The sequence below is a fragment of the Odontesthes bonariensis genome, chromosome 4, assembly GCF_027942865.1.
Source record: "Odontesthes bonariensis isolate fOdoBon6 chromosome 4, fOdoBon6.hap1, whole genome shotgun sequence".
Taxonomy (NCBI): Eukaryota; Metazoa; Chordata; class Actinopteri; order Atheriniformes; family Atherinopsidae; genus Odontesthes; species Odontesthes bonariensis.
Genome location: NC_134509.1, coordinates 18,091,448 through 18,117,938, shown reverse-complemented (window position 1 = coordinate 18,117,938; position 26,491 = coordinate 18,091,448). Strand labels below are relative to the sequence as shown.

The 26,491-nt window shown below is 44.6% G+C and overlaps 1 protein-coding gene across 1 annotated transcript in view; it reads right to left on the bottom strand.

Moving 5' to 3' along the window:
- The window catches only part of glra3 (glycine receptor, alpha 3), a 74,850-nt gene that overhangs the window by 42,738 nt on the left and 5,621 nt on the right, over positions 1 to 26,491 (bottom strand). The window contains exons 2-3 of the mRNA XM_075463293.1: positions 13,924 to 14,054; positions 12,553 to 12,620 (exon numbers count right to left, since the gene is read on the bottom strand). Of these exons, the coding sequence (XP_075319408.1) occupies positions 12,553 to 12,620; positions 13,924 to 14,054 (199 nt within the window). The remainder of the gene's footprint in view (positions 1 to 12,552; positions 12,621 to 13,923; positions 14,055 to 26,491) is intronic.

Sequence of the window (26,491 nt, the reverse complement as noted above, 5' to 3'; positions counted from 1 at the left end):
GTGAAAAAGCAACACGAGAAACAAACTGAGACAGTAAACAGAATATTAGATTAAAACTTAAGGAAAAGAGACGCAACACAACAGATATGAGACAGAAGCATCAGAGAAGCTAAACAGCAAACGTACACATCGTTACACATCTGGACACGTGATGTAACTACACATCCTATCTGCATGCTCTGTGGCTGCACTCTCAGTCCTCTGCAGGAGAGGTGGAGCCTTTTAAGACGTCTTTGTCCGGCGGCCAGTTGGAGGCTTTAAAGTCAGCATCTTGGTAGTCTTTTATATACAGCTCATGTGAGGGTACCTTACCCTCTGGAAAAGCCCAGTCTGCTCTGATTGGTCAGATCCAATCTCTTTAGAAGGTTCAGCCCACCATCCAGGGTGCTTTAGGAAAGCAGCCCATTGGATGCAAAATTACGACTACCAGGGTTCTCATAAAGTCCTCCAATCAATATATCCATATAGCGCATTGTTCATACCCTTAAATACGACTGTTACAGTCCCCCCAGCTCTTCAGGGGAGAAGAAAACATTTTTTTTCCCAAAGTAACAACAATAATCTGTTAAAGGTGGGGTATGAGATCTTGGTAAAACGGTTCCTGCAAGCTACATTGAAAATACACAACCTTGCCTCTCCCTTTAGCCCACCCCTCGAAACCACGCCTTCAAAACACATGAACGAGTCACGAGTCTGTGAACGCGCAGGGGGGAGGGGTGAGGGGGGCTGACGGTTGATTGGCATGTCAGAATCCAATAGAAGTAACTCTCATCATTACTTCTATTGGTCAGACATTTCCTCTTGCGACACCCTCTACAATGGAGTAAAATATTATTTTTTTTTCCCAAACATTCTATTTTAGTGGGTGCAATGGGGTCGTGAGGAGGTTTTCAGACAATATGATAAAAAATGCTCCAGAAAACATCTCATACCCCACCTTTAAATAATCAAAGCAAATGACGAAAAAACCAAAAGCAGTCCAAACATTACAGAAGCTAAATGAGCTACTCAACATAATAAAACTATTCTAACCAAAGAGGAACAAAAGATGCAGAAGGAGAACAGAACTGGGGGAGCAGGGTATAAAAAACCTCCTCTTTTCTGCTCCCATCTCCAAATACAACACGACTCTAAGAAGAGCTTCAAGCAAACAAAACACTGACAGCAGATCTGTAGCCTCTCACATAAACAAGGTGCTGCATGAAAACCTTCCAGACCAGGGGCCTCATGTACAAAGACTTGCGTGGATTTCCTACTGAAACTTGGCGTACGCTCAAACCCAAATGCCCTCCAACGTCGCATGTATGAATCTGTGCGCACGCATCAATCCAAGCACATTTAATTTGTACATCCCAATCAACGTGGAACTGAGCGCACATGTCGGAGCACCCGACTTCTCCCTGTCCACGCCCCTACTTAAATACTCAAATCATATTTAAATGAGCCCTGCACCTGCGATTCCCCTCTATGTACGATTAGAAAACAAAGAAAAAATAATGAATAAGACGGGAAAAAGAAGAACTTCACGGAAAGCGAGATATTGGTGCTACTTTCTGAGGTGAAGGCCCGCAAAAATGTGTTCTTTGACATGCTGTCCTCCGGCATAAGCAGCAAACGCAAGAGGAGTGGGTGGGAGAGCCTGAGGCTGTCAATGCTGTGGGGTCTGAGAAGCCTCACAAGCAGAGGTGAAGAAGAACTGGCTGCCCACCGCCGCAGTGTGGCCAAAACAGGCGGGTGGGGGGGGTGACCGACTCTGTTTGAACAGAGAGTCGGGGCAACAATGGGTGACACTGCTCTCTCTGGGGTGGTGGGAGCTCATGTGGGGGACTCTGATTACCCCCGGGGTAAATACCGATGTTTTTGTGTAACTCACAACAACGTGTTCATACAGTAACGTGCAGAAGTGCGCCGGGGAAAAGGTGAGGCTGATTGAGACATTTCACACTTTACGCACGGGGTTATTAACATTTGCCCACAGAGACGATCAGAGGCTTGTTAGAAAGATCTTAAACTGAAGTTTAACCAGCAAGAAACAGCAAGAAACTAACTTTAACCACCGACTAATATATATAATATAATAATGATGCTGTGAAGACGGGATAGAAACTGGGGGCGCACATACTCAATGCACGTCACGGGGAATAATATTAGGACAATTACAAGAATAAAGTTACTCACCAAGAAGCCAGCCATCACGCACAGTGCCACCCTGTAGTCTGTTCCCAACGATGCTGTTACTCAGAATGTATGAATCGTGCGTTGAACCAGGGCACCTCACCACAATGTTGGTTAATTGCATTTACGCATCACAAATGATCTGTACATGATCGAATGAAAATGTTTCCTGTTAACATACAAATTCATCATGTGATGGCGCTTTTATAGCAATGTGTTCGCAGTCGATAGCTCCGATTACAAAATCGGCTCTCGCTTCAAATTGAGCTTTAATGTTGGCCTGTTGGGAATTTTATATACGTGGCTGAGATGCGGATAATTCTGTCCCACGCGGCTGGCATGGCTCGGCTCAGGGTAGACTGGCACAGTCCCAATCGGTTGGCCAGCTCCCTCTGGAATGCCCCGGTTGGAATCCCAGTGCGCACATCACCTGTGGAATGCCCCGGTTGCTATAGGAACCCCAGTGCGCACATCACCTGTGAGCACAGGCAGCGCATGGCTCCTCGCTGTGTTGCGCTCCAACGCCGGCCGCAGCTCTGAGAACAGTTCGACGAGGATTTCCCTCAAAACGGCTAATGAGTCAGTCGCCATCATATGCCAGCTAATCCTCTCTGTTGTAATGAACACACGCTCTCTTCGAATTGCACCATTTGCAAAGTCTTCTAATACTGCTGAAGCAGCCATTGTTTTTAATGGTATGCATTGCACCACTTTGCGCTGCTGTTATATCCACTCGTGTAATTGCAGACACATGGGTGTGTTAATTGTTTATCAGTATTAATTGTTCATGTATCTCAAATGTGCACATCACAGTCTGAGGACTAATTGTTTTCACATTTATTTATTATAACAGTTTCCCAACATCACCTTAGGTGTCGCCAAAGAATCAACAGCTGCAGAAAAGTGCGTACGCCAGCCCTGAAGCTGCCGTGAGGCACCGCACATTTCCACAGTCTTTTCGCTCTTGATACATCTGATCGTTGACGGGAAAAGGTGCATACGCCACTATTTTGTGCGTAGCTTTGTACATGAGGCCCCAGGTGTCTACAGTCAGCTACAAACGTGTCAGTGACCCAGGGGTGCTACCCGGCAGCTGCTCCATGAGCCCATTGGTGTGGCAGATACAGGACCAATCCATTGGAGCAGCAGCACAAAGGGGTGGAGCGGGGTAGGGAAATCCAGCCAATCCTGGACAGGGAAAGAAACTAGACCATGGGTTGTAACCCGACCTGGCTGGCTTACACCAGCGGTCCCCAACCCCGATCCCGGTCCGTGGGTCGTTTGGTACCGGGCCGCACAGAAAGAATAAATAACTTACATTATTTCAGTTTTATTTATTATCCGAGTCTGAACAATGGGCCTCATGCAAGAACCGTTCGTACGCACAGATTTGTTCTTAAATCGTCCGTACGAGTGATTTAAGAGAATTTGCGCATTCACCAATCTTTTCGTATTTTACCTTGTCTTTCAGGTACGAACAGAATTCACGAGTGATCCAGACCTGTAGTAGGAGTTTCGTAAAATAGTCCGCTGTTATTCAAATCACGTTTGCTTGACTAATGGATTGTATATTTAATTACTTTGAAGAAAACATAAATAAATATACATTATACCCCATAATTATGCTGACATTATTCTGTTTGACTTAAATTGTGCACTAATTGAAGGTTCATTTGAATCTGTAACGGGAAGCGTAACCAGCGGCTGACTTGCTACTTTTGGATGCCTTAGTGCGTCAGGCTCTTGGAAGAGAGCGTGTGGAGACAGACGAATGGCTGACATCGCGATTAAGATTCCCAAGGACTGTGCTGCTACAAATATGCAGCTTGCTAGAGCCACAACTCCAGAGAAAAACACGCCGATCAAACCCAATTCCACCACACGTCCAGGTCCTCACCACCCTTGGATTTTTGGACACTGGAACCTTTCAGGGGTAGATTGGAGACAGATCGGGGGTGTCCCAGTCCTCTGTGAGTCGTGCGCTCCCCTTGGTCATCAAAGCTCTCATCAGTTTATCACCCATGGTACATCAAATACCCATACACCGCTGTCCAACAAGTATAAATTAAGAGGGACATTCATCTCGTGGCTGAACTGCCAATCATAATTGGAGCACGAGACACATATACGCATCAAAACACCCGTGCCTCTGTCGTGGAGCGCACTGAGCTGAAGGCCAGGTGGGTGTGTCTCGATACTTCGTTCATGGCGCAATATTGCCACGAACGAGGGTCTCCTACAACCTGAACCAGCCCAGGCAGACCAGAAGGTGTGGTGCCAGAAGACCCCCCTCATGGACCACCCCATCAAAGAGTCATCATGATGAGGCAACAACTGATTGCACGGCTTTAGTTGCAGTCATCGATCGCCTGCCCATGGCGAGACGTTTTTTTATAAGCCATTTTCATATCAAACCATTTATTTTTTATTTCGGTGACATGGTATTAACAGCACTCGTAATTGCTTCCCATTTCTTCGCTTTAGCAGGTCCCGTAATTCCACTGCTGACACTGCAAAAAAAGATAGATTTTCCTTTTTGGATCTCTGAAAGCAGAACTTCAATCTCAGAGCCCGTAAAGTTGTTCTTTTAGCTTCTTGATGACATTCTCATGACTCAACACTTCCTGGCACAGGAGCGAGGAAGCACAGCCTTATATGGTATAATTTTGGGCGTGGAGTATGCAAATCTACTATCCTCGTGCACGTGAACTTAGATACGCACGAGTGTGATTCATCATTTACATAGGTCGTTTACACACTTTTTCCGAAGTTAAGAGCGCTTGTTGAATCTGACGTGGAGTGTTCGTACGAGACCTTCGTACGAAAAAAGTAAGAGAAATTTAGAATAAAAATACGAAAATGTTCTTGCATGAGGCCCAATGTTTTATTTTGAAAAATAACCAAATTCTCTCCGTTGCATCCGTCTATGACTCACTCTTGACACGTGTCAAGATGCTTGTCTCGGTCACGTGATACATTAACGCTAATATTAAACCCACAAGCTAGCAAAATGAGTAAAAAACAGACTTTGGAAAGTTTCTTTGCAAAGAGGAAAAGGCCCAGTGATGACACAGAAGAAGAACCTATGACCACTAAGAAAAAGAAAGCTGCATTTAACAGATAACACCAGGAGACCTACTTAAAATATGGATTTATCGTGACAGGTGATTCCCATGCACCAAGCCCACTCTGCATAATATGCGGCGACCGGCTCTCACCATTAAAGGCTGGTCCGTGAAAATATTGTCTGACATTAAACTGGTCCGTGGCGCAAAAACGGTTGGGGACCGCTGGCTTACACCATCACATAGCCTGGTTAGGTTTAGATAAAGATTCTAGTTAGGGCTAAAATACATTCTTTGTACAAGGAGGCCGTCACCAAATGGACTCATTTGGCTGGTTACCTTGGTTACATGTTAACGCAACTCAGTGTAACTTTGTCACTTCCTGGTTGGCTTTAGGCAAAAAAACAAACATGTCAATCACTGCTTGAGGGGGATGAGAAATGAAAACTGCTTGGTTGGAATTAGAAAATGACCGTGTTTAGAATTAAAATAGACTTAACAATGAGGCCCTCATGGACGCCACTTTTACGCTTCACATGGCGTTGCTGACTTCATGACCTCCTGAAGTTTATTTTCTTCTCACGTAATCATGGCATCAACATCTGACCTCCATCCGACCCATGGGGAGGGCGTTGGTTCTTTGCTAATATTTTCAGTTACTGTTATTAGATCAGAAGTAACAGAATAACTTATTTTCTGCTACATGGCGCCCATATGATCATTATATAAGTCCTCCTCTCTGTGCCTGAAGCAGAGATGGCGACTGCCCTTCACATAAAGTCATTCATGTTGATTCAAAATACATTTTCAGTTGATACTTTCTAAAAAGATGCTAAAAGTCTGTAAATGTAGTTAGCAACATGTTATCCAACGAGTTTCTTTGTCTTTGTCCAGATTAAACCGTTGAGCTTCAATGAGGAATACAATAACGTCAAATGAACTGATCTCATGACCATGTTCAGTGTTAAAGTTTCAGTAAGAACTTCACGGATCATCAGCAGTTCAGCTGCCTTCAGTTCCACAGAGCTTTAAAGTATCTTTTAGGTCATAGTCGTGGTTTCATGGAGCTCTGACTCTTCTCTCAGCTGTGTGCTGCAGCTGATAAACCCAAAGTCCATTAAGTGAGCAGCATCCCACACAGAAAACAGAGCTGAAAGAGCAGCAAATATCTTCACACTTGGCAGGACACAAACCCCAAATGCATGCTAATGATGATCTGTGTCTGCTGCTCTATAAATAGGAACATGTCTGCAACAAGCTGGCTTCAATAATGGGTTCCCAAATGCAGCTTTAGGACTTCAAACTACAGCTTAAAAGAGCAGAATGGCTCTGACACAGAGTTTAAATTGAATTGGTTTCAGTGAGAACAAACCTGTGGCAGACAGATAAACCGAACACACTCTCACAAACAGGATGGATTAAAAGGGATGTAGAGATTGAAAAAAAGAGTTTAACGGTGGTAAATCTGTTTATGGTCAATGGCGTGTAGCTCTGACCCGAGGGAACCTACCTGGCCCTGAGCCCTCTGTGGTTGTATGTGTGTTAAAACATTAACTCTGAACCTCTCCTGTATATTATAACACACAACTTATTTCTGGGTTTATTTCAGGTTCATGTATTTCAGGCCACCACAGTACAGGCTCCACAAATGAGTTAAGGTGACATATTGTTCCTGGGAGCATATATCAGGGCGTCCGAGGTGTAAAACTCTCTTCTTCCTGTTCCCGGGAGCATATATCAGGGCGTCTATAGTCACTAGCAGGTGTAAAACTCCCCAAAAACACAACCCTGGTATTTATTTAGTTCCCCTTTGTTTGAAAGTTCCTCATTTAACTGATTATCATTTCTAAAGTACGTCACTCGTTAAGTTGACTCGGCCTCCTCTGCTAAGCCCCGCCCACTCACATCCACCCTGCTGGACGGATGAAGCCAGCCTCTGGTGGAAATGTTCTGCTGTCAGCTGCACTGAGGAGCATGCATCTTCCATCCAGCAGCAGCCTCAGAGGATATCAGAGCCCAGTGTATAAACTCTATCTGAGGCTAATGTTCCAGCAGAGTTAGCTAAAGACTGTGGATGTGCAGCAGCCACTTTTCATCCCACTGTTTTAACAACTTGGTTCAGTTCAACGCAGGACTGAAGAAACTGAGCCACAAAGAGGGATCAGTTCCAACTCTCAGAGCCTGAACTTCAGAGCAGGGAAATGGAAGCATCTGAGATAAGTTTTCCACAAAGCTCTCCCATCTTCATTTATCTATTTCAATTGTTTTGTAAAGAAAAACTGGGCTCAGATGTGTTTGTTCTGGCAACATCAGAGACTTAAAACTACTCTGCCTCATTAAGTGCAGCACTCATTCTTTAAAAGAAGTCTCTTTTGTCCTTTCAGCATGTGCATGAAAGTAGTTCACAGAGTTAAAGGCAGCTGACATTACAGCAGACTGACGTGTTGACGTTCTGTCACTGTTCTGTCATCACAGATGGTCTTAATCCTAATGTGACATATGGCTCCTGCATATACGCAGGATCTATACAGTGTAACCTCACTGTGTTTCACGTCCTCCATCAGCTGACCTTCTGACCTCACTCTCAGTTTAAATCACTCAACAGAAAGAAGCTTTAACTCATGACGGATGTGCTGGTAACTCATGATCTCAGATCTTTGTTCAGCTCCACATGTTTGTGGTTGCTATGACCACATCTCAGTTTCCTACAAGCATTTGTTTACATGGCGTTCAACTGAATAAAGAAACTTGAGATTTCTTTAACATTAAAATGATTTTATCCACAACCAAAAACACATGTGGTGTGTTTCTAACTGTCAAACACGTTTAAAACTCTTCTTCTTCTTCTTTCGGCCTCTCCCTCTATCAGAGGTCGCCACAGCGAGTTGATCTTGAATCATTGATTTGGCACATTTGTCAAACACATTTAAAGCGGTTTGGTTATCTGGTGATAGCCAGAGTAGTGGAAGAAGACGTGAACAAATCCAGCTTCCTTGGTCATAAACCATCGTTTATAAGGAAAGTACAACCCTCAGCTCAACAACTCCACCGCTGTGGGGTCAGGATGACAACCGCTGGTCGGGAAAAACCCTTTAAATATACAGTCACTCACCGTCTCCATCATCAAACTGAAGAAAAAAACATTTCCACTTGGATCTAATCGACACATTACGACAAAGTAAACCGTGCTGTGTGCAGCCATTACTGACACCTAGTGGTCAAGCTGGAGATAGCAGCCATCTCATTGAATGTCCCCCCACTACCCAACAAACTGTATCTGTAGGCTGAACAACCTGGAGGGAACAGAATCAGCTTAAATTAAAACTGAAACTCTGCTTATTTTTTGCTTTTATCGATCTGAATCCTCTCCTCCTTTTCTTTTTGTTTGTTTGTTTTTGAACTATAAGATAAGTAAGATCCTCCAATCCTTAAACGTGATCCCTAAAACCTGTCCTAAGACAGCTTTTATAACCACTCTGCTTTCTTCCTCATCTCTCTCTGATCTGCACTCGTCTCTACGTGCTTTTTATGGCCGCTCACTACAAACAGATATAAATAGTTAACGTTACGGACACAAAACATGACAATTAATTTAGCAAAGCCATTAAATACTAATACAAACACAGTTTTTGACAAGTTAATCTATTAGTCACATAGTCACAGTAATGCAGCTACACATTCATTAGTAAAGGTGACAGGTTTTTGGCTAATTGGAGCTATTTTTCTTTGTTTCACCGCCTTCCTGTAAGCATGAAATCTCCTTTAAACTAACACCAAAACAAGATGAACTATGATAATGATGTTTCCCTGCAGTTATTTACCGATCAGAAGCCATAAAAAAAAACAAAGCCAGGTCATCCACGCGTGCCATAAAACATTCACATGGGCCCAATAAATAATAGAAGTCAAATTAAAGCAATATTGTTCTGGTGACATTTCCTTCTTGGCAGGAAAACACACAAACATACAAATGGTGTATGCGTGAGAACAACTCCCGGTGGGGCAGAAAGCTCTTAGACCTTGTCGCTTCAATCATCCATCCACTCATCCGTCTCTGGAGAAGCTCGACCAGCTCAGCTCATTACGTAAGAGCGACAGACAGTGCAGCATCATTACTGGCTTACAGACAAATGTATGTTTCCATCAATCAGAGGCGTTCACGTATGTAGAAACCAGGCCTCATATCAAGGCCTCATATCTGGTCATTTCATAATATTTATTTATTTGTAGTTTATTTGGCAGGGACAATGCAGTGCACATTATTACAAACATGACATGGCAAAGGCCATGACAAAACTTGCAGATGTGAATACATAAAAAGGTTTGTAGCCAGATGACTAATTTGCAACCCCAGTCCCTGATCAGGCTTCCTATTCTAATTAAACATCATATAAATCACATACAACATAGAAATATTCAATTGCATGTTATCTTAAAACATGCATCCTTTAGCATTAAAACCTTGGTCAAAAGAAAAACAATATAATGTGTGTGAACTGTATGTGTTGTGTGTGCATGTGTGTGTGTTATCTATTGTGTAACATCATGATTACAGTTTTGGTTTTCCTTCAGCCAGTGTTTCACTTTTCTGCTAAATGTTTTAAACTCAGTCTGTGTTTTTATTTCATTTGGTAATTTGTTCCATATTTGAGTTCCAATAACTGAAAAACTGGACTGTCCAAAACTGGTTTTGCGCACCTCTGCTATACAGTTGCCATTCACTGCTCCCCTGGTGGCCACCCTTTTTGTGCTTATTTTTCTCACAAAAGGACACAGTACAGCAGGAGCAAGATTATTTGCACATCTAAAAATCAATTTAAGAAAAGAAAACTTCATAAAATCCTCAAAGCTTAAGAGGTTATATTTCGTTACTATGAGGCAATGGTGCCACATTTTAGGTTTCTGATCCAATATCTTTAATGCCTGTTTGTATAATGATAGAATAGGTTTGATTGATGTCTGGGAGGCTTGGCTTCATACGGTGGTACAGTAGGACAGATGAGAGAGTATCATTGCATGAAAGAACAATAAGGCTGCCTTAACTGGTATATGATGCCTTATCATTCTGAAACAGTTCAGGTTTGTTCGGAGTGTTGCAGTGAGTTTCTTAATGTGTTTGTTAAACTTAAGCTGAGAGTCTAAAATGATTCCTAAAAATTTAAATTCATTAACTTCGTCTATTGTGTCCTGGTCAATTTTGATGGAACAGGTGGCTTTTCCTCTTATAGAGAAGCACATAGATACTGTCTTTTTGATGTTGAGAGTGAGATGGTTGTCTTTGAGCCAGCGGGATACATATTCCATCTCCTTAGTCAAGACGTCTGCTGCTGTGCTTGATGTTCTGGCTGACACATAAATTACTGTATCATCAGCATACATTTGACAGTTAGCTGACTGAGCACCTGCTAATCTAAATAAGAGCGGTCACATGACGACACATAGGAATGAACTGATATACATTAAATACTGAGGGCCACCTTGGCTGCTTTGCATCCCTGTTGATGACTCAGCTCGTACTGGAGGCAGGGTTGGATGACAACCACCAGTTTCTCTGAAGCAGACTTTGTTTTCCATGAACTGAAATTAGCGCTTGTTTGTCCCGCAGTTCGCCACCGGCTGGGCGACTCCTAACAGGCTGAGACAGCTCTCCTGAATCCTGGAGGAGATGAAGTGGCTGTAACATCCGTTTCCTCCTGCGAGTGAAAAGTAGACCGAATCTCTGCGAGTTTAATACATTATATTGTAAAACACACAAAACTCTGATCCTACGTGCGTGTGTGAATAATATCGATGCACGAAGCAGCTTGTGTGCAGCCTGGACCGACTTCCTGTCACTTTAAAGTATTTGCTGTCAGAGTCAGTAAATGTCTTCACTGCACATCTGCTATTCCTGTCTGCTCATCTGTCTCCTCTGGTTTCTGTCTGCCTCTCTCTGTCATTATCTCTATTTGTCACCGCGACTTCCTCTCTGGACACATTTTTAAGCTCTGTGGCCTTCCTTTTACAAATTAAACTCACAGAGTATGAAGAACATTTTGTGATTGCTTTAACAATCAAACATAGTTACATTTTAATGGTTTGTGGTCCAGTTTCCGGTAAATCTACTGTCAGGATTTACGTTAGAGCCTGAAATGCAAGAACTTTTGTATTTAAATGCCACCGACTGGTTTACTGCAGCTGCACAGATAAATCAGCCAACAGCACAAGCTGTTTTCAACAACTGAACCTGAGAATGAGGTGAACTACAGAGTGATAACAGAGAATTATGTGATTTTGTCTGTGAAAAGAACCTGAAACACTTCTGGTGTGTGAAGGAGCTGCTTGATGGTCAAACTCGGCCATGTTGGAGCCAGAATGTTACCGCTACATCTGATGGAACCATGAGGTAAGACTTCGAGCTAAATCATCCTTAACTGGTGGCCCTCACCCTACCAGCCTAATGCTATCTGGCTGCAGATAATGAAGTGGATGATCTTCACGTCCAGCATTTGGAGATCGGAGGATCCATCACAGCGTATCGGGCTCGCTTTGTTCTGTGATGACGGACCACAGAACTCTGCTGTTGGCATATCGACCGTGCTGTTACCCAGATAACTACGTATGTTTGGTTGGGAAATTAACATTTCTCATGAGCTCATCTGCAGTCCCAGGAAAAAAAACTAGCCAGCATTTTTCATGACAGACTGGCCTCCGACCGACCAGTGATTCTGTTCCTCTGCGTCCCTCAATCACAGTTTCCTGAGGTGGTAAAAGAGTTGTTAACTCGTTAAACTGAGCTTTGCTTGACATGAAAAATCTGATTTAATCTGATCTCATTTCAAAGACTATGTAATACTAATCAGGGAGGCCATGGGCGTGTTAAAAGCCCATCAGGCTACAGGCTTCAGATCAGCAGGTGTTCCTACAAGCTGCAGTTCATAAATAAACAGAAGAGTTTCCACCATATTCAGCAGGCAGACGAGCCGTCTCAGACCATCAATACTGCCCTCAGACCACATTCTGACTTAATGCCGTCTGATCCAGCAGCAGCCTGTCTGTGCAGCGAGTGCGACCCAAAGCATTCAGCCCTCCACATAAAACTTCCTGCATCTATTTATGTCGTTCTCTCAAAGACAAATGTGCTCTGAAACCAGCTGCAGAGTGCAAAAAGCCTTTCAGCGGTCACATGTAAAATGCACACAACATTTCCATGTTTAATGGCTCACCAACCTACAAATTCATCTTTCATTATGGAAAGTGTCTTAAATCATTTAAGGTCAGAACATCCCTTGAAGAAAAACAACTTTGGGTAATTTACTGGGATTCCACTCACCATGGTGGTCTCAGCGATGGAGCCGAAGCTGTTGATGAAAATGTTACAGGAAACGTTGACCGGAGGACCTGCAGGAGGCCACAGACTGGTTAGACTGGACAGAACAGAAATGTTACAGCATTTATAAGAGAAACTACTCAAACACACCGTGGGCTTTTCCTTCTAGGTTAATGAACACACTTTCTGTACAGAGTTCAGCTTTCGGCGGGTGTGTTCATGCATCCAGAGTGTGCGCCTCAAAACAAAGCATTTCCAGCTGGGAAAGGTTAACTTCATTAACATTTTTCACACATCTTTAATGAATTTAAACTGAACCAAAAACTAGAGAAAATCCAGTTTATGTCCAATTCATCAGGTACTCCAGGCCGTAACTACCAGTGGACTCATTCAGTGAATTAAACTTGTTCTGTAGACGTTTCTTCTGATGTTAGCCTGGAATATACTGTATTTGTTTTAGTCACCTGTCTGCATGTGTCTGAAGGCTGCCTCTCATGTCCTGCATTGGTTTAGAGCGTTGGTGTGCACATCCTCGGGAGTTAACACTACGCGTTCGATAGATGCAACATGCAGGCAGGGGTGTAGGAGCCAGCTTTCTCTTTTTCCTTCTGTTATCTTATCAAAGTGTAACTTTCTGGCACCACTGCCTGCTGCAGCAGCTCTGGACAAACTGCGTCTTTCTTTGCATCTTCTTGAGTTTTTTCTGTGAAAACACAGATTTCTGAAACACGTTTCTGTTTCTGTTTGGAAGCTGTGGAACGATTTCTGCTTTTTACATCGTTCTTTGCATGCCGGAGCAGCTAACTGAGCTTTCCAAAGCCCAAGCAATGCCTGGAATAAGACCCCAAATTCAGATGAACTGAAGAAGAGACGTCTAGGATCATTAGCAGGAACAAAATGGAGGAAAAGGAGGAGGAAGGTTAAAGCATTTCTTCCCCTGATCATCATGGGAAATGTGAGATCACTGATGAAATGGACGAGCTTGGAGCCCTGATGAGGACACAGTAGGAATATCAGGCAGAGACCTGGCTGCAGGAACAGCTCTAACAGCTCTCTGCTCAGCTTTAAGACTATCCGGGCAGACAGAGACTGCAGACAGAGCGGTAACAGGAAAGGAGGACATCATCATGTGACATCGTCAGCTAAGTTGTTGCTAAGATACAAAAAAAACCACATTCACCACACAACCATATTCTGCACAATAACTTCCATGACAGAGGAGTAGAAGCTCGGTGAAATTCTTTTACTTTATTCATCTCTAATGTTTTGAAAGATAATTTAACCTCAAAACGTTTTTGCATGGAAAAAGCTACAATCATAATCAACCCCAGTTATAGAAGAATGTGTTCAAGTTAAGAAGTGCTTCATAAATACCTTTAAAGTTCGGTCTGATACGGGCATCATATCCAGACGTCCTTCCCATCAGTTTGTCCAGAAAGTCGGAGGGAGACATGGGTGCATGCCGTGCCCTCGCAGCACTGTCCATCTCCTTACACCAACTCACACTGTCATTGAAAAACAAATGTTACATTCTTACAGCTGGATGTGGATGTCTGGAAGTAGAACACAATGTAAACTGAAGTTATAAAAGCTCAGCAAGTGAGCTGTGAAAACAGGAAAGCTTCTGTCATTTCAGTCAGCAGCGGAGGACCAAAACTCAGAGGCAGGAAGAAGGAGGAACAAATAAACTTTTAATAAACAAAGTGCTGCAGAGACAAAATGAGGCTGAGTGGAACTGAAAGGACAACTGGTCAGAAAAAGAAACACCAGAGAATAAATACACTGAGGGGACGCTGCCTAACCAGTAACGGCTTACTGAAACAAGTAAAAGGAACCAATGAAAAAATAAAATATGTCTTCTGGTTCAGGAAACCATTATTTCAACTTACTGCTGCTAAAGGTGCTTCTACGAGCTGTTGGATCAGGGGTTCACTTAGTTTTTCACTAATGTCCTGATACATTAAGCTTTCTTTCGGTTTTCTGTCAGTTTGATGTGTCGGTATCACCTGGTTAATCCCTCAACATTCAGCCCTGCTGGTATTTCAGTAACTTAGAGTCAATTTGTGCTGATGTGCCACAACAATGTGTGTGTGTGTGTGTGTGTGTCTGTGTGTGTGTGTGTGTGTGTGTGTGTGTGCGTCTCTTTGGGGTGAATGGGGGAGAAGCGTCTAAATGCCAAAGCAAAGCAAAGCTTGATGATCCTGAAACTACACTCGTGCATGTGTGTGTTTGTCAGTTGGGATATGAAGGAACATTTCCCAGAATAACTCTCACACATCCTCCGTTCACCAACACGCAGACACTGTTTCAGGATCATCAAGCTTTACTTTGGCATTTGGAGGCAGCAACAACTTTCCCCAGCAGGAATGAACCTTTCACAATCCTGAGAAAGCGAACATGCTCGTTGACTCGTCTGATCGCTCATTTAACCTTCTGTGAACACGCACAGACGGGAGCTCGTTCATCTGCAGTTAGATGAGTAGCAGACGAGTCAAACGGAGTGTTTCCATTTGATCGGTTTCTAAGTCTAACACAGGCTCAGTTTTACAAGGAAACAGAGGTCGAGTGCTAAGTTGGAGATGGCAATCATCTCAAATGATCTACAGCCGCCTCGTCCTCGTCAGGGTCATGGGGGCCTGGAGTCTGACCCTGTCATCACCAGGTGAGAGTGATGGTATACCTGGGCAGGTCACCTGTCCATCACAGGGCCAACACAAGACAAACCAAACCGTACGTGCTCACATTCACACCTTACAGAGCTGTCTGTTCATCTAACAAGCGTGTTTGGGATGGTGGAAGGAAGCTGGAAAACCCAGACATGTACAAAGAGAACCCAGGAACCTCCTACAGCAGATTCCTGCACTGATGTACTTCTTCATCTGTGACTTCTATCTGGTAAAAGCAGCATCAATGTTCTGGTTCTCTGCCTTCATCTATCCTGAATTCTCTCCTCCGCTTCATGTTTTCTCTTCTCTGACGAGAGCGATTTAATAACATAACAGGAACGATCCTCCATTTCTGAAAATTTAAAAAGCAGCACCCACAGCCTCTAATTCCTCCTCCTCTGCTGGCCTATGGCTCTAACAGACGCTCTCCTGTGACACATACAAATATAACAGGTTCATTTAAAGGTCATGAAAACATGACAATTCCAGAAGCAAAGCCATCAAATATTGATGAAAGCTGTTTTGAATATTTCAATAATCTTTTTCTTGTGGACCTTTTCTAATTGTAACTTTTATGTGAAGACACGGTGCGACAGCATGGTGATGCTCTTGTCATCTCCCGCCTGGACTACTGCAACTCGCTCCTTGCTGGCGCCATCAGACCTCTGGAGCTTGTTCAGAAAGCTGCTGCCCGCCCGACCCCTTCGCTCTGTGGCCTTCAGGCGCCTGGCTGTCCCGTCACTCAGCGCACAAGTGTAACAACACTTTGAGGTTCATGTTTGCATGAATTACTCTTATTAAGCCTGTTCGGACTGCAGAAGAAATCCTCATCAGACATAACCTGGATCATGAACCTGATCACGTGAGTTACACAATGCCACGCCACGCCGCCGGGCCAAAGAGCGCCGACACACGAACATGATGCTGAGGCCCGAGCGTGGAGCTGCTTCCTGGTTGTTGCATCATCACACGCACTCTGTGTGCTGTCTGAGGGAGTCTGCCAGGAGAGGATGAGTCATGCGCAGCATCGTGGACGTGTAAGTGCGTGTGTTGTCTTTCAGCCTTCGACACCACGACCCAGCAGTACGTCCACATGGCGGAGGATGCAGGTGCTGCAGAGGTGTCTGTGGAGGACGGCTCAGATCCAGTGATACATACTGCAGCAGATCGAAAGCTTAGAGTCATTTTCAGGGACCCTTTAGTGTCTTCACGGCAGCCCTCAGAGTATGAACAGAAGTTACAAGATGAAACACAGCACATGGAAGGAAAAAGTAAACAGCTGAGTGTTTTATGTTGTTACTACACTCTGAGCCCTTTATTTAAAATCATATTATATTCCTGTGTTGGTCCTTCCTCTGCTCTCAGTTCGTGATGAAGATGATGAAAACGTCTGTTTCTGCTCCATGTTGACACGAGTCATCACATCAGCTCTGCAGATTCTGTCATGCTGCCCAACTGATCCTCTACAACAGCTAAAGGGGTTTTACTGGATTCTGATCTGTGTGCGGAGTCACGAAACCAGATGGTCACATGATGTTTTTATCCTTTGTGATGGAGCTATGAGAGGATTCCACCCTGTTGACATGAGGCGAGCTGGTTTCATGATTCTGACCATGACTGGACCATTGCAACACCTTGATTCTTTTCTTCTTCACACATTCTGTTGTAGATCTGCTGCTGTGTTTGGGATCTTTGTCCTGTTGATGAGCCAGTTTCAGCCAAGCTTTAGCTGTCGGACAGATGGCCTCACATCTGACTCTAGAACACTTTGGTATCCAGAGGAGTTCATGGTGGACTCACTGGCCCTCATTTATCAAACTTGCGTAAGACGAAAAGCGTGCGTAGGTTGTGTGTACGTTCTTTTCTGCGCAAAGGTTGGCGTTTATCAAATCCATCGTGAGCGCAGGAAAGATGAAATCGCCACGAAAGGTCTGAGGGTGTGTACGCACTTTTCCATTTTGACTTGCGGTGACTGCAACACAGCAGCGTCACTAGTGCGTGCCTCATGAGTCGCAACAAATCCCTAGGTTAAAATTACAGACTTATCACTTCAAAGAAGGCCCATGTTTTATTTGACTTCAACATAAATATAAACATAAACGCAAATTAAATAAATTAAACAAGTACAACTCCGTAATTGGAAGAGTGATGGCTCATTATTCAACCGCGCACCCTCACACCAAACAGGAGAGGCGCTTTAACACTGCGCACTGTGGAGAGGTTAGGGCACCTAAAGGGCAGGTGGATCTGTCTCTCGGCTGCGGGGGGAACCCTTCTATATACGCCTGAAAAGGTATGCAATATTATTATTGCATGCGGGGTTCTCCATACATTGCCCAAAAACATGGAGTGCCGTTTCCAGATGTACATCCAGAGGACCCCGTACCCAGAGTTCCCTACCACCAGCCTGCACAGCCAAGAGCGCTCAGGAGGAGAGAGGAACTTATTCAGCGATTCTGACTTTTGGTAAGCATTCTGTTATTCAAGGAAAAAAGACGTAGCTCCGATCAGGCCAGCCACCCTCTCCTCCAAGGCACTCAAATCCAAACCTGGATCGGAGCTCCTCCCCCCCGTTTGTGACATGCTGCGTCGGAGAGCTGCAACCTTTTTTGTGGCCAATTTCATATCGGACCACTTCTTCCTGATCTTATTGGAGAAAAAGTAAAACATCGTTAAATTTTAGATTTCATTTAATCTGGAGTTTATCACATTTTATTGACCATCACAGTAGGGGAAAATACATAACTCGTCCGGTCTGCGATTTACATCGCCAACGCTGTTGACAGCCGTTCCCAGCTGTCAACAGCGTTTCTTTGCCGCCTTTCATCTATCCATGTCGCAAATTCTTGAGGTGCGGCCTCTCAACCCCCTTTTGTAGAAGGCATGATTAGAATAATTACGATGGATTTCAGCCGCCGGATTTATCAACAGCCGCTCGGTCTTACGATGGGATTGGTGTGGTACGCATGTTCTGTAAATCTCACTTGAGCCTCTGCGTACGACGAGTTCTCCGCTCATATCAACGATGCTTTCTACGACGGCTTGATAAATGAGGGCCAATGACTGCAAGGTGCCCAGGTCCTGTGGCTGCAGAACAAGCCCAGATCATCAGCCCTCCACCACCATGCTTGACAGCTGGTATGAGGTGTTTGTGCTGATATGCTGTGTTTGGTTTCCTCCAAACGTGCTGCTGTGCATTATGAGCAAACATCTCCACTTTGGTCTGGTCTGTCCAAAGGACATTGTTCCAGAAGTCTTGTGGTTTGTTCAGATGCAGCTTTGCAAACCTAAGCTGTGCTGCCATGTTCTTTTTAGAGAGAAGAGGCTTTCTCCTGCAGCCCTTCCAAACAAGCCATACTTGTTCAGCCTTTTTCTAACTGTGCTGTCATGAACTTTAACCTTTAACATGCTAACTGAGGCCTGCAGAGTCTGAGATGTAGCTCTTGGGTTTTTGACCTTGGGGTGACCTTGCTGGGGCGCCCACTCCTGGGAAGATTGACAGCTGTCCTGAATGTTTTCCACTTGTGAATAATCTTTCTCTCTGTAGAATGATGGACTCCAGATAGTTTGGAAATGGCCTCACTACCCTTCCCAAATTGATGGGCAACAACAACTGCTTCTCTGAGATCATTGCTGATGTCTTTCCTCCTTGGCATCGTGTTAACACACACCTGAATGCTGCAGAGCAGCAAACTGACAGAACTTCTGCTTTTATAGAGCTGCTCACACTGACTGATGATCAGTTAATCAGAGCATTGATCAGCAGTTCCTTGCTGCTACTTACCCTGTTAGTTCCTGTGGAAGCAGGAAGGGTTCACTTAGTTTTTCACTCACTGCTTCTGCGTTTAACCAAAAATAATCTTTTTTAAGATATTCATGAGTTTATTTTAGGAATCCATGGAAAGTCATGCAACATATCAAAAGCGATGCTTCTTTTGAACTCAGAGTGAAGCCTCCATTAAGATATAAGACCTATTATTTCCTCTGTCAGTCAGTGCAGCACTCTGTCTTCAGACAGAACAGTTTACAGTGACAGCCAAGCAGAGATGTCAGCTTACAGCATCTTAAATGCTAAGCTCCTTAGGTCATTGTGGCGCTACCTGTCGCCATCTTCTCCACACTCCCCTCCTTCCTCTCTTCCCCCTTTTCTGTCCTTTACCCACTTTTACAACATAAAAGAACAATGGAGGACACATAAAGTGACATGGCGTAGCAGTCCTCATCAATAATGTAGGAGCTTCTCAGCTGGAGCTTTGTGTCTCACACACAAAGGAAACTTAAAGAGAGCGGCTGAATATATTTAATTCATTGTTTTTCCTTCCTGTTTTACTCTGCTGTGGCTATACTACCATCACTACTAGCAGCTGTATTGTTGCATCTATAAAACACACATAACGATGGAGACACTGCTGGTTTCTAAGAAGACAGAATATGTGAAAACAATGTTTCATTCATGCAAAGGTTCCTGTATGAATTTGCAGCACGCTGACACCTTTTTCACAGTAAAATACAGGAAGCACAGTGCACGTGAAGCATGTACAGCATGAAAACACAGAAAGTCATAGAAGTCCTTTGAAAACAGAATTAGCAACATCTCTATTCCATCACCAGAAGTAGTGAAGAGGATGGAGATTACAAGGGCAGATATGAGTGCTCGCTGAGGATCAGAGGAACAGAGAGAAGTTACAGCAAACATGGGCGTCTGATCGGGTATGAGCCAGCAGATGAAGAAACAACAAAGACCAGATCTTAGGTCCAGTCTTTAGTTTTGTGTCCCATCTGAAGTAGAAAGTGACTCTTTTTTTGCATCGTCACAGCAGGAAATCCCAACGGCTGCAGTTCTAACATTCAGCTGATTTCCGTTGCACAGCACTTCCTCATCTGGAAACGGTGAAGAGAAAGTTTATTTGATGCATGCATGTCGACGCCGCTGCTGCAGGCACGTGGGACCGGGCTGTCACAGAAACAGGAAGGACAGCACAGGAGGCGTCGCACAGACATTTTACAGGGTGAAACCTGCAGAGAGCTGCTTCTTCAATCCACAGTAAATACGCAGGGTTCCCTCCAAACTAAAGTCATGAGCGGTGCTTTCAGCCATGGGAGGCCAAAACACTGTTTGGGTTATGTTATGTTCCTAACCCACTTTATTTGACTTTGGTCACCTCCTGGTTAACTTGCACTTGTTTAGGATTAGAGAGCAGTCATGGTTAACCATTCAGGTAACTCTGAGAGTGGAAGGGCTCAGATGTGGCCACTTTAATCCAACTCTACGCCCTTTTAGACAGTTCAACGCGTAAAGAAATGTACAGAAACAATGTGTGGGGATGGTGGACAGCTTCAACAAGATGTTTTATGTGCATACAAAACAAAGTTTGAAACATAATCCATCACAACCCCAATTCCAAAAGAGTTGGGATTATATGTGAATGAAGATGAAAGCAGAATGATTTTCAAATCTCATAAACCTAGAACAGGTGGTGAATCATCTGGACTGCAGCAGGTCAGTGCAGCAGCCGGACTCTTCTGCTACGAAGCCGTGCTGCTGGAACAGATGCAGGATGTGGTTTAACTTGGTCCTGCTGAAGTATGCAAGGCCTTCCCTGAAGAAGATGCAGATGTTGCTTTAACACCTGTTTATACCTTTCAGCACTGATGGAGCCTTTCCAGATGTGCAGGTTTACAGTTCCAGGCACTAGACTCCGCCCCTCTCTAAGGTGCTCTTTTTTTATGCCCAATCATCTTACTGACCTGTTGCTAATTCAGCTGATGAGTTCCAACATGCTCCTCCAGCTGTTTCTTTTTATTTTTCCAGCCTTTTGCTGCTCATGTTCCAACAGTTCCATCAGATTCAAGATGAGCTGATTTTGTCATAGAAAATGTCTCACTTTCAGCATTTCATATGTTTTCCATGTTCTGTTGTGAATAAATTATTGGTTTGGAACTGAGGTTCTTCTTCATGTCCTCAGACATCACTGAAATATAATAGAAAAAGACCGATGGTGGGTGAGGAATGTGGCTGCTCGTCAGGAAACTCCATCCAGAGCTTTCTGAGGTCATTGTCACTGTGACCAATCATCTTTGCTCTCAGTCACAGTTTAGTTCGGTTCGGTTTAGGTATTAAAACGGCCTGATTAGGGTAAACATGATGGGAATTAGAGACTGAATTAGTTTGTGGCTGTCTTGACTTTTGGAAGTTTGCTTTAAAATTATAAATGTGACAGAATCATGAATAGAGATAAAACAAGAGATGCATGCGACAGCTGTGGTTTCCTCCCACTGCGGCTGTGTTGGTCCTCCTTTTTACACCATTTCTATGAACCTACACTCAGCCGGTTAATTCTGCGAGGCTTCAGTGATGAGGCCTTCGGGAGGAGATTGAGACGTGGCCATAATATCGTCAGTATTGATCCTATCTGGCATTCTACTAATCAGCTGAGGGAGATTACAGTTAGCCGCTCAACATGTCCGCAAACTGAGCACAAAACGTCCAAATCACCCAACAAGCAAAAGCTCAGATAAATCTGCATAAAGCAACAATCATAAAGGTTGTTCAAAGAGAATCACAAACATTCAGCATCAGGATTCATCTTCATTTATAATCAACACCTGCTCTCTGCATCTGAGACGTTAGAAGACCCGACCGGCTGGAAGACGCATGAAGTGCTGACAGATTTATTCATAAATAGTTCTCTGATTATGCAACCAGACCAAAGCTCTGTCGCCCCATGAAGCCAACATGGGGCGACAGAGAGGAGAGACCTTCTGCATCTGGAGACCTCTGTTTATGCCCACCATTATGTAACATTCCCCCCTATCAGCACGGCATGCCACGCTGCCTCAGACCAATCATCCCGGGAAACAACCCATTATTCCAGTGTATAAACAGAGGACGCTTATTGGACGGTTCTGACCTTTAGAGATGATCTTAAAAAGCCCAGCGACGCCGCAAACATCCGGCCACATCTGCAGGTCAGTTTAAGGCTTCAGCCGCTGATTAAAACGCTTCAAATCTTCTGAGTGAGAAGATGTTTTCATCATGAACACGTCGGGGTGGAAGTTTGAACAGTTTTTCTGAGACAGATGATTTCACAACTTATCAAATAAAAGTTCAAGATGTCTCAACTCGTCGAGGCACCTCCGTCCCCTGACCGATGGAAACACAGTAACTCTGTGGCACAGAAGCTGGAAACACCTCATCTGTTGTGCAGAGCTTTCCTCCTTCACCTTATGATGTCACCACATGTCACACCCTGGTCTGCCTCAGGCCAATCAGAGTAGACTAGGCCTTCAAGTAGGAAGAGTTGCTGCAGCAATGAGCTGAACATGAAAGCATGCAAACCTATTCCAGCAGGTCAGAAACATACAATAATTAAACGTGAAATTGGGCCTTAAAATCAGTTTATCTAAAGAAACAAGTGTGTTGGACAGGAGCACACAGACCAGCACACCGCTGCACAGATTATCTTCTGTTCGATAGAATCTGACTCAGAAAAACAGTTTAACAGATCACTGGAGCTAAATAATACCACAGATTCATGTCTGTGATGAGAGGATGAAAACATCTGAGCAGATCCGTGTGATCACTGAATGAACCTGATGATCATCGGTAGAAACAACTGAATGCATCTGGACTCAGAGAGTTCTCTGCTGCTGATATCTGCATGAATTAAACTGTCCTTCATCATCAGCATCACTTCATGTAACTGTTGCAATGTGTGAGCTGGCTGATAGAGGAGTCACGCAGGTGCTAACACTGAATATATCACTGAAAAGTGTTCATTAAAGCATTAAATCAGGAGAAAAGGGCCTGAGAGCTGTGGCTTTAGCAACAGAAACGGTCACCGATGCAGTTAGCCGTGTAAGCCCTGAGCGCCACAAGCTGGAAGAAAACCCATCGGAGCGGTCAGGTTTGAAAAAGAAGGGCATGAAGCTGGGATACTGCTGCTGATCCACACACTCTGCAGCACGAAATACAGGCAGAACTCACTCAGATCAACTCGTCTTCCACACGATTCAGGCACAACGTTAAGATGGAAAAATGTTTTCTGCCTGAAACTCAACTGAAAGTGTTTGCAGCTCTGAGGTGAAACCAGCGATCTGTCCGAGTCAAACATGGACTGATATTTAGATTCCATTCAATCGTCCCTGAACAACATGTTTTTATAGCAGAATTACAGATGCAGTGCGTCTCTGCCACATGAGATCATCTGTTTTTACCTGCACATGTGACACAGCTCCAGCCATCTACGACCTTTTCTGATGGAAGCGCAGACCTAAACCCTTTGATATTTGCTCTTATTTACTGTTTATCTGCTGTAAACTCGCAGCGTCGGTCCCGCCTGATGTTGCTGCAGCTTCAGATTATTTAGCCATGCATGCATGCTGCTGCTGCTGTCAGACGGGTTCTCTGAACACCAAAAATCAATTTTCTTCCTTCCTGAGTGAAAGTGTTCTTGTGTACCGTTGAAGAGGTAGAGAAGAGAAGACAGAACAACATCTGTTCTGCGTGCATGTTTTCTGGGCCTCGTCAGCTTTATGACAGTCATGCTTTTGGCTCTTCTGTTTGAACCTCAGATCAGCTGAGCTCAGAGAGGAAACAGTCATCAGCTGGCGCGCTGACATCACCACAGTCTCCAACCACGCCATGCAGATCTGGAATGTGTGATCATTTCCTGCAGGGCTGCTCACCGTTACCTCAGACAGAGGCCAGTCAGCGTGGTTAGATTCAGAACTGCGTGATGCATCACAGTGAGAAGTTTCAGGCTTGCAAACAGGACGCCTGGCCTGCCCGAGCACCAACAGCTAACCGTCAGCCGAATGAGGACAAGACGCACAACAAGACTGCTTTCATTAGCCATGTTTCAAATCCACCCATCTGTCTGGTCTGTGTGTCGTGTGGTCAGCAGGTGGCGCCGTAGGCTACAACCCACACAGCCCGGGACACTGTGTTGCCATGTTTGAATGTGTTGAAAACATATGGGTTCTACGCATTTGGATGAACGAGTGAAAGCTGCGAGTGCAAACTGAATCTAGAAGGATGTGCCGAAGTTATGGGTCCGAGTCAGTCCTGCAGAGCTGTTAACACGATTAGCTGAAGAGCCACGTTTCCACGTGATGTAACGTTTGGTTGCAGACTTTCTCTGGAGTTATCCAACCTTGAGATAAATCTCCAACCAGGACGATTCAGCGTGGAAACGTTTTGTACTTGCAAAGTTAAGCTGTAATGTCAAACTGGCAGAACTTGTCAATGTTCTTGGAAGTCTGATCCATACCATCCATAAATAATGTCACAGATCTTATGTGTGGATCCCAGAGTTTAAGCTGTCAGTGGACACACGGATTCCTTCGCTCAGTTTAAAGACCTAAAAAGATCCATTCGTAGGAGAGTCAAGCTTCTCTGCTGGCCAACAGATGCTCAGAATCAAACCTGTTCTTGACACACATTTTCATTAAAACCCTGATGTATTTCCCAGATTTCGTTCCAATCAGTCTGTTAATCTCATTACATTGATGCTTCCAGCACTTTTTGAGCAATCAGCTTTCTGCCTCTGCAGTCTCCCCGAGGCCTTCAGAAGGGGAAGTGATGTTTAAACCAATCAGATTTGAGCTGAGGCGTATCCTTTGGCACAGCTCTGTCAGCTGAGCAACGTAGCTGAAGCGTTTGATTTTTAGCTGCAGCTCTTTAGATTTTGGCTTTATTTTTGGAAGCTCCTGCTGAGGAAGAGGAAGTGGATCATCCTCACTGTTGTTGGCTGGTTCACAGAGGTGTGTGTGGTTAAACCTGCTGGTTCCTCATTGTGTTGATCATATCTTTACAGGATGGGGTCTGACTGTTCTCGCTTCTTCAGCTGGGTTCCGTTTAATAGACACAATATTCTATTGTTTCATGTCTCTCCAGTTCTGGTTCTGTAACTCTGGCAGGTAAAGGCTCCGGCCTGTAGCTTAATGTCTAAACTCCATTAGATATTAGTTATTTTCGGTCAGTTTAGATAAAGGAGGGCAGCACTGAGGGGCTAAAACACACAGCCTCTGCAGACAGGAGATTCTTCAACAGAAACCACCCTTTTCTCCATTTTCGATTAAAAACTGTCATTTTACTTTTGCTTTCAGTCTGAGTTCAGTCTACGACCCTTTGGATTGGAGTTTAACAGGTGCAGTCTGATCAGATCAGTTCTAGCTGCATAATGACAGTGAGTCGACTTCTGCTCTCCTCTGAATTCATTTCCAAACTTCTCACAGAAGTCTCTCGGCTGGCCTGGGAACGCCTCGGGGTCCCCCCAGAAGAGCTGGAGGAAGTGGCCGGGGACAGGGACGTCTGGGTCTCTCTGCTAAAGCTGCTGCCCCCGCGACCCGACCCCCGAAGAAGCGAAGATAATGGATGGATGGACTTCTCACAGAAGTGTTGGCTTCACCAGCTTCATCGGGGACAGCAGCACGACTCCTTCAACGATGGAGAGGTTTGTCGCCTGTAATCAGGCTGCTGATGCCAGCGCAGACACATGACCAGGAGACACGCTCAGTATCATCACTCATTTCAACTTTTGCTCTTTTCAGAACAGTTTGAGGGCGTCAGACACTTTAAGGTGACGACACGTCTTGCCTGGCTTCCTGTTTTGGGTAAATGTGTGACCTCTTTAGCCTGTTTGCAGCTGCAGTTGCTGCTGGATTAACACAAACATCAGAAACATTCTCCAGTCACCCCTTGGGTATTTTCTGCATTCCAGCCCAGGATGGACCGGTGCTGGGACAGGGATGGGGTCGGCTACTGCCTCAGGCCTAATGTTCACTTAGCGTGGAGACAGCCAGCTCTTCCTCTCTGCCCTGCCCCCCCGTCACCTCATCAGCACCGCATGCACACAGCCAGGCACAGCACCACTGCGCTGAGCTTTCAAGCCAAATGTTTCCCTCAGCAGTAACAAGTGCTCCTGTGGTCAAACAGAGGCAGTGACACGCACACGCACAGGGCAGAGCTGTTTTAGGATTTAAACCTCAGACTGTGCTGTAAGTTCAGCCAGGAGGACCAACACAGACTCAGGTAAGTTCACACAGTGCAGGGAAGTTTTTCGTGTGTTTGTTCAGGGTCACATCTCTGCATTCAGTGCAGCCTGAGATGATCACATCTAAAACTGAGATAATTCTGCACCAGAGACCAGAGCTGGTGCAGAAGAGCACACACAGGTAGACTGGTTTCCCTGAGCGGGGCTGACAGGAACACGATGAGGCAGAGTGACAGTAAATCTGGAACACCTGCTGCTACTGACTCGTCTGGTGGGGAT